Here is a 9001-nt window from a genome sequence, read left to right on the forward strand (position 1 = left end):
CCTGAAAGAAGGAAAAAGCAATAATGTTATGGCAGAAACTTCAAAATCTCACCTCTTCAGATTTGTACCTTGTGCTGTTTTTGAGGGAAGTCTTCTCTCTCAATGAAAACAGACCTGATGGGCTTCTTCAGTCTGTTCCCTCTTGACACTGAGCTCTTTCTCAACAGCACGTCAGGCTGATTCTGTGGGTCAGCAGCCTTATGCTTCAGCTCACCAGCCTCAAGCTCCTTCCTGGTCTGCGGTGTGGTTTTCTCTCCAATATGTTAAGTGTGCTGCATCAACATTCAGGTCCGTGCAGTAGTTGTGATCAACATCCAGTACTTATTAATGCCCTGCCACAAGAGTGTGCTTAACCAGATAGGTATTTTATTACAGGTTTGATATGTACTGTAAATGCAACCATAGTGCACTACACTCGCTGCAGTCTTGTTTGGATCGTTTTCTTGGCTTGTTCGAAGACGCAAATCATGTTAGTCTGATTTCTGGCCATAGGGAAAAATGTACAAACACTGAAGATGTTTTTTCTGAGTATTTTCTGTTTTAAGATTTGCCAAATTCAAAGTTAAAGATAAGGTATTAGGGCTGGATGTAAGGGCTTTAGTACTGATGTCTGATAAGGGCAGGATGCCAAAAATAAAGATGGAGGTTTGTCTTGTTGGTGCATTTCTAGATAAATGATTAAAGCCAGGGGATCCTGTTTTTATCATATAAGTTTAATGGCCTCCTGATTCTGAGGGAATTTGTAAAAAGCTTGAAGGTATGCAGTACAACTGTTAATCCTTCATGTAAATAAAATACCACACCTATTGGACATTTGGGCATTTATTTAAAACAGTAGGTACAGTAGTACTGGCTAGGCTGTAAGAAATTCATTATCTGGATGAAACAAAGAGTCTTGGAAGTCTTTTGTTTGGAGCATTTCTTTTTCTCTGTTTTAATTCCTGTGGATGTTGAGAAATCAAACAAACGAGCGCTTCATCAGAGACGGAGTATACCGTATCTCATTGTAACACTCGTCCTCCTCCTCTTCTTTCCCCTCCCTCCACCTCCCGTCCTGTCCAGTGTGATGGAGCCACAGCACAAGGGCCAGCAGCGCCAGCAACACCAAGCTCATGGACAAGGTGAGCAGCACACCCTGCAGTATGCCTGAGGAACTGTCTGGGGCTGCAGATAAAAGACAGAACAGTCATCGTAAACAGAAAATCATTCAGGTGGCTGCAGTGGAAAGAAGCCCAGAGGATTATGGGGGAACAAGGAGATGCTTACTGGTGTAGATGGACAGGTTGACGTAGCAGTTCTCTGTTCCCAGGAGGTTAGTGGCAGAGCAGCGATACATGCCGGACGTCTGAGATGACACATTAACAATTTGGACGGCGCCTGACAGATCTCCTGAGAGAGAGAGGAGAGGGACAGTCAGATCAATGGGGTTGAACTTATAAGAGAAGAAGAATAAAAGTATGAGCCTAATAGAGTAAATTACTTTTTTACAAATCACATGCTATAAGGAGCACTCCACCGATTTTACACATGAAGTTCAGTTTGCTTTTCATCTAGCCTGTGAAAGCAGTTGTATAATGTCTTCTGGGACTCTAGTGGAGCTTTATCAGGTTTAATAAAATAACCAAGACCTTGAAGAACACCATAGAATGCCATGCTGTGATTTGGTTTTAAAAAATTCTGACATTTGGAGATTTCTGCAAGAATTGCATTCTTCAGCGATTGGATGACGAGCCACTTCTGTTCTGGAAACTGCTCAGAAATCCCCTTATTGTCAATCTACCAAGGAAAGACATCCATCCTCTGAATGCTCTAGGTCTCTAGTTTGTGGCTGTAAAGTTTCATGAGGCTGTGATTATCCTAGAGGTCACCACAGGTCATTTTATACAATGAGTTCAAATTTTAAAAAATGGTCTAACAACAATGAAATGGGGACTAACATCATCACACATGAATACTATTGGGCTCATTAGATCCACAAGAGTCTCAGTTTTACAGTCATAACCAATTTATGTAATTCCAAGACTGTTTAAGGAGCCCAGTATGCAGAAGTATTCAAATACACCATTTTAGAATAGGCGAAAATAACACATTTATGTTGCATTAAAAAAACTGCATGTTTTTGCCACAAAACTGCATGGGATTATCATAAAGTGGGCATGTCTGTAAAGGGGAGACTCGTGGGTACCCATAGAACCCTTTGAAAATGGCCATGCTAGTTTTTCCTTACCAAAATTTAGCCTAATTTCGGAGCGTTATTTAGCCTCCTTCCCGCCCAAGCTAATATGACATGGTTGGTACGATTCCTTAGGTTTTCTACTTTCATACGATATCAGTCCCTTCCCTACAGCTCTAAAACTGAACCTGCTACCACCTCTGAAAGACAGTTAAGTCGGTCGGGATTGCAGGTCTCACATTAAATACGCTGTGTGGTTGCATTAGGGGAAGTCTAGGACCCTGCTTTTCCAGTTTGTTTGTTTTCATCTTAATCCAGACAAAAGACTAAAAGTCAGGTTATCCTGGCTTCTGCTGCTTTGATTTTAACCATTCTTCATAAAATATAGTCTCTTGTGAGTCCCCCAACTTTATGGAAGTGCAATACTAATTCACTGGAGTGTCCCTTTAGCAATCCTCTGCATACTGTCACTTTGAAATACTTGCGTTCCCAATATCCCCTTGCATTTTTCCTCAAGTGTTTTATTGTCTTAAGTGAAAAAGTTTAGAAGGGGGTGAATACGTTTTTATAAGTACTGAATCTGCTTGTCGTAATGTGTCAGTGAAACTTTATCACACTCCAATCGAGTAAAAATGTAATAGAATTCAAGATGTCTTGTACATCATTTTATAAACAATTCCCTGACATTTTTGCTATCTTTGAGATCTTTAGTAGCCTTTAAAATAAAAATAATGACCTTCACGCAAGATGATTATGATTCTGCCAAAGGGTCCTTTGCGTGAAAGTGTGTGTGTGTGTGTGTGTGTGTGTGTAGCACTGACCCTCCATGTTGATTGGAAGGGCGACTTCCTCTGGATTCAGTTTATCCCAGCGGATCTCTGGAGTGGGGACGCCCTCCACGACCGAGCAGGACAGTGTGACACTTCCTCCCATATCAATATCTCCGTCCCACTGGCACATGGGCAGCGAAGGTGCCGCTACAAAAAAAACAATAGATGAGTTTCTAAAAGGATGTAATGCAGTGGAACTCTTACAAATAGATGCATGCATTTCAGTGTTTCAGTGTTCACTTTTACATACTGTAACCTGCACATCAGACCTCAACTAGCTCATTGCTTTCTCCATTAAAAGGATGTATCTACCAAACTAGTCGTATTTCTCTACAAGATGTGCAAATATGATTATCAGACTGAAAATTATACATATACAGTATGCATCTCTAATTCCCAGTATATTAAAGGGTGATTGTTTCAAATGTGTAAGTGCCATTGAACTGGCTTTCTCTAGCAGGACTGGACAATATGTGATACACTTACCCAGAACACTGAGCTCCAGCTCTCCTATGCCGGGATCTGCCGTCTCTGGTGGGTTATTGACCATACAGCGGTAAGTACCAGCATCTGATACACGTGTGTCATTCAGGACTATATCTGCACTCCAGGGAATACCTGCAGTTGGTTAACATGAAAACATGTTTTTTTTCCTGTCTTCAATTTCTAAATGCATCCTTTAACGAAAATTAAATTATAAAAATAGATAGATAGATAGATAGATAGATAGATAGATAGATAGATAGATAGATAGATAGATAGATAGATAGATAGATAGATAGATAGATAGATAGATAGATAGATAGATAGATAGATAGATAGATAGATAGATAGATAGATAGATAGATAGATAGATAGATAGATAGCAGCTGTAATAGCTAATACAAGTAAGACTGATAACACAAAACCAATAGTGGTGGATGGAAAGAGTGATAATACAAATATCGGAATCGATGTCATTGGGTCGTCCTCAGACGGGCTTTCAAGTGGAGCTTCCAGCTGTCTCAGTCCACCATTTCACTGGTCATACCTGTAAAACCCACCCTGCCAATGAGTGAGGGGTCTTCAATCACCTGTCCATGGTCGTACACAATCACCTGGAAGTGAGAGCAGTCATTATAAATATGGACAGGCATGTTGTGTTTCATAGAAGGTATTATGTGGATGTTTGCATCACAACCACCAATGTTTCCCTTTGGAAAGATGTCTGAGGGTAGTATATAGAGGAGGAGGAGAAGGAGGAGAAAAGAAGGTAAGATATAGAGGAGGAGAAAGAGGAGAAGAAGGTAGGAGAAAGTGGAGGAGAAAGAGGAGAAGAATGTAGGATATAGAGGAGGAGAAAGAGGAGAAGAAGGTAGGATATAGAAGAGAATGATGTGAAGAAGGTAGGATATAGAGGAGGAGAAAGAGGTGAAGAACATAGGATATAGAGGAGGAGAAAGAGGTGAAGAACGTAGGATATAGAGGAGGAGAAAGAGGAGAAGAAGTTAGGATATCATGGAGGAAAAAGAGAAGCAGTCTAAGTTGTAGAAGTGATTTGGAAAAAATACATAAAAAGCAGAAGACAAACAACTTTTAGAAGAAAAAAAAACATTCACACCAAACACTTGTTATTCACATTGCAGCAGGTTCTGCTTTTCAGGACGGTGTGTTTCACCAGCTTGGAGGTAATGAAATACCTGATATATACTTGAAATATCTGATCCATTTGTAAGGCTGAGGCATGAGATAGCTTGTCAAAGTTATCTGTGCATGTTGGATTCAGACCTGTATTGGGGTTTCAGGACTGGAGAAGGGAGCCAGAGTCCAGATAACGTTGAGTCTGGAGAGAGGGCTGGAGGTGAAGAAGGAGCAGGGCAGGACGACAACATCCCCTTGAATCACATTGAGACTGGACTCCCTCATGGTTACCCTGAGTGCAACTGTGTGATCAATCACCATGTTGGGAAAAGACAAACAAAAATGAGACGCGTCATATCTGTCACATAATACCAGACACATTTTATTAATTTATTAAATTCCTGCACATTTTATTCTGCTTTTAACTCCCCTAGTTTCCCTGTTGACGTGCAGACTGCACCGCTCCTCCCTCTCCTCCTTCATTACTGAAATAATGAACCACCCCCTCCCTCCTCCTCCTCTATGTCATCCCCAGGCCTTTTGTGTGTGTGTGTGGGAATTCAGCATGCATATTAGTTTGTTAATTACACTTGACAGCTTTGAGAGTGAGCCAAACCGATCACAGACTGAGTGGAACAACAGCCCACTTCACGGGGATGAACATACCGTCAATTCACAACATTGTCACCATGTAGTTCACCAGTTTCTAAAACAACCAGTCTGTATAGAGTCTTCAAAATCAAGGCACTCAATATGACAAATATAGGCTATGATGAGTTAAGAACTTCTATTTTAAATGAAATGTCTGTTCAAAATCAAGAAATGTTTTGCTGCTCGGAATGATGACAAAATGGAATGGCTATTTAATTTTAATGCCTATGAGTTGGTTACTTTTGTTTCTTGAGCTTGGAAAAAACATCAGGATGGTTTATTTGTTTATTTGCAATGTATGCTGCTACTCTGGTTTCTGCCTTTGTCTTTTCTTTATCTTCTAAATAATGGTGTCTTGTAAGCCCGTTTCGGCTGCGCATATTATTTATGCGTGACACAATAATAATAAAATAAAATCAAAACACAGGCTTTCTTTGACATAAGTGCAATATTTGCAAATGTAATCTTTATCTAGTAAGTTTGATGAAGTTTTATATAGAATTAAAACCTGTTATGTATACAACCTTGCTAATATGAAAAAGTATTTAAATCGATAATCTTTTATTTTTTTGAACAGACACTTTTAGTATGTGTGTCAAAAAAATATGCAACCTCACAGTCAAACATATGTCCAAATATTGATGTCAACACCATAATCTTATTTCAATTAACACATTCTTTTTTTTTTAAAAACCAAAATCCATGTGAAGAATCGCAGACAAGCACTTCTTGTAGCTTTGCAGATCCCTCAAACACTTGAAGCTACATCATTGTGCGCAAAATGACCAATATTTCTCATCTTGTCTTCCTGAATTTGTGTCAAAGCTTAAGACAGTAGCTACACAGTCCCACTCACCATTCTCCAGAGCAGTGAAACACACACACAGGATCCAGAGCATCCATCTTCCAGAAGAACCCATAGCTGAGAGGAAACAGAGACAGGCAGCCGTCTCTCCCCCTGTAAACGAGCTGTTGGCCAAATAAAACTAGCCATGCATGATTAATCTATTGAGCGGTGCAACCAACCCCACACTTCTCTGTTTTCACTCTCACTTTATTCTCTCTGTCTCACCATTTTCTGTCTGTTAAACTAAAGTTGTCAGGAAAGGATTGTTATTAAATCCTATTAACTGCACATATCCAAATTCACTGAGGTGTGAGCTATACTGGGTCAGCTTGTAGTCTAGTTAGTTAGTGTGATGTAAATTACTGCAGCTGCTCCATAGAAAACATGAACTATTATAATGCTGCAGGGTGACATACAGTATGAGGTGCATTGTGGCTAGCTTTTGTTGGCATGGATGCATTTTCCAGCATTTTCTTGAGTCAGTAGACTGTTTTACTTTTAAAGTAATTTAAATGGTTTGTCAGTTGCATGACAGTAGCACAAGTAGAGAGGAGTGGCTGAGCAGCAACAATATCTAAAGTTAGCTAACATTACAGACCATAAGCTACTGGTCATAACAGACCAACTAAGGCTGCAGCCACAAAACTCCTGAGAGTATGAAATAGAGAAAGAGTGAACTTTATAGTTTATGAATTCAACTTTTCTAAGAGGAGGAATGTGTTATTTCTTTTTACAAAAGCTTCATAGTCTCGATTTAAGGATGGAAATTGATTTTCAGAATTGCCGAATGATTAAGGCTGCAGTCGGTAAATTTGAGCAAATATGCTAAAATTATTTTTATAAAACTGTCACAATATCCTGACAGTAGTGCATGAGGCAAGTAATCTGTGAAAAAAATCATGTTCTTCTGCCTCCTCCTAGAGCTCTTAAGGGCATTTGAAGGATTTCACCGCACCTGAACAAAAACAACCAGAGCAGTCTCTCTCTCTCATTTTAAAGCTAAACAGTACACAAAAATAAGTTTCTGAAAACATTTGAGGCGAGAAATAGGCATTACTGTAACAGAATTTTGATTCATATTTGATCAGCGCTGCCTAGTTTGACAGTTTGATCGGAGTTACGAGTTTCGCGAGCAGTGATTGACAGCTGCCCAGAGACAGCTCAGCTCTGATTGGTTGTTTTGGTTTGGGAGTGGTGAAAACTTGCAGATGGCATTAGGAGCCCTAGGAGGACACAGAAGAACATGATTTTTTTCACAGATTATCGATCTCATGTACTACTTTCAGGATATAGTGACAGTTTAAAAAAAAAAATTGTTATCTTATTTGCTAAAAGTTACCAACTGCAGCTTTAATTGACCAATGCAGAAAACCGACCAAAAATGAATCTACAAAAAAATTATGTAAGCAATTAATTTGTTAAGTTATTTATGATTGCTAAACATTTTCTTATTACAACTTCTCAAAAACGAAGATTTTATGCTTTTATCAGTTTTTTCACTATTTTGAAGGCATTTCATAGGCTAAATGACTAATCAATTAATACAAAAAATAGATAGATTAACCAATGATGAGTAGTATGATGAATGATGATAATGAATTGAGAGTTGCAGCCCTACTTTTCATTTAATGTACTTCCTGTTACTATTTTGTGGATAATAAGCCCTGATCTATCATTTCAAATTTTTCTTTTTCTTAAATTTGTAGCTCACCGCACTGCAGAGTACCAAATCAGCTATTTCTTTCCTGGAAAAAAAGAGATCCAAGGTTGTTACTGACTGAGGAAATGTTCAAAGATTAGTTTTTGCCACTTGCAGCAAGTCATCTGATGATAAGGACTTCATCCAAGTTATGACCTATGGGCTAAACAAAATGCTGTCATGGCTGCTTCTTGATGGATTTGCATAAAGTTATTCGTGACCCACATAAGCCGATCTGCCTGCCGGGTCCTTCAGTGATCATCCAAATATGTTCCAGTTTAGTTTAGCTTCACCAGTCTCAACCGAATGTCACATGTTGAAGTTCGAGCCAGTGAACATATAAAGTAGATTTAATGAGCCCCAGATGGGAACATGAAGAAATGAGCATTTTGATGATTTGGGGAGTTTCTTAATGACTTAACAGTCATGGAGTTATACAGTTTATTGGCAAAAGTGGTCCACTAATGCTATTTACCGAACCAAATTAGTTGAGTGTTGGAGCAGAAAAGTTGCCAGGAAATATCTAATAATATTTCATTTAAATAATCACAACAGCTAAAGATTCAAGTCAGACTGGACGAAAAAAAAAAAAGGGTTCTAGAGGTGAGAGTCACAAAACAACATGTGACTTTTTAAGTTTTCAAATTTGACCTTTCATTATGTCACCTCCAGTCCTGTTTGAACTCCTGTCATCTTTATCTTTTCCTTCTTTAGTAAAATAATTTATTTAATTAAATAGATGTAACTATGGTGATTTTATATGTCGCTGGTATAAAAAAAAGACAGCACTTCCACATGACAATTTTGAAGATCAAATCCAAAACAAGGAAATGTTATGGAGTAAGGAGGCAATCTGAGCCTATTTTCAGGTGCAGTGGAGTTGTTATTGTGTGTCTTTGACTGCATGAATCAGCAGTGACCGGTGACCAAAATATTGGGAAAATATACGGACAAGAATGTTGACTGCAGACTGAGATCTTTACTTTATCCATTTGATATGCAGCACTAATCAAAAAGGGTGAAGCAGGTCAGTAGTTTCTTGGACTCCTGGTCAAATATTTTTTACAAATTTCCAAAATGTTTCAGATTTTTTTGTGACACTAAGCATTTTTTCTTTTCCTAACTGCTTTAATTTGGGCTCTTACAATAAGTAAATTTATAAAAACCCAAACCAAAGAGCA

At 38.7% G+C, this 9001-nt stretch overlaps 1 protein-coding gene across 2 annotated transcripts; it reads right to left on the reverse strand.

The window, feature by feature from the left end:
* Positions 1 to 806: 806 nt before the first annotated feature.
* Positions 807 to 8861, reverse strand: LOC141752413 (immunoglobulin superfamily member 11). 2 transcript variants are annotated; one of them, XM_074610371.1, is made up of 7 exons: positions 6131 to 8861; positions 4771 to 4925; positions 4034 to 4100; positions 3490 to 3621; positions 2995 to 3150; positions 1267 to 1389; positions 807 to 1164 (listed from the first exon to the last, which is right to left on the reverse strand). In XM_074610371.1, the coding sequence occupies exons 1-7, from the start codon at positions 6192 to 6194 to the stop codon at positions 959 to 961; spliced, it is 903 nt and encodes a 300-aa protein (XP_074466472.1). In that variant the 5' UTR covers positions 6195 to 8861; the 3' UTR covers positions 807 to 958. The 2 variants fall into 2 exon arrangements, with proteins under 2 accessions (XP_074466472.1, XP_074466471.1); XM_074610370.1 differs by having other exon boundaries at positions 4771 to 8861.
* Between the last annotated feature and the right edge of the window lie 140 nt (positions 8862 to 9001).

The sequence above is a fragment of the Sebastes fasciatus genome, chromosome 16 (assembly GCF_043250625.1).
Source record: "Sebastes fasciatus isolate fSebFas1 chromosome 16, fSebFas1.pri, whole genome shotgun sequence".
NCBI classification, from domain to species: Eukaryota; Metazoa; Chordata; class Actinopteri; order Perciformes; family Sebastidae; genus Sebastes; species Sebastes fasciatus.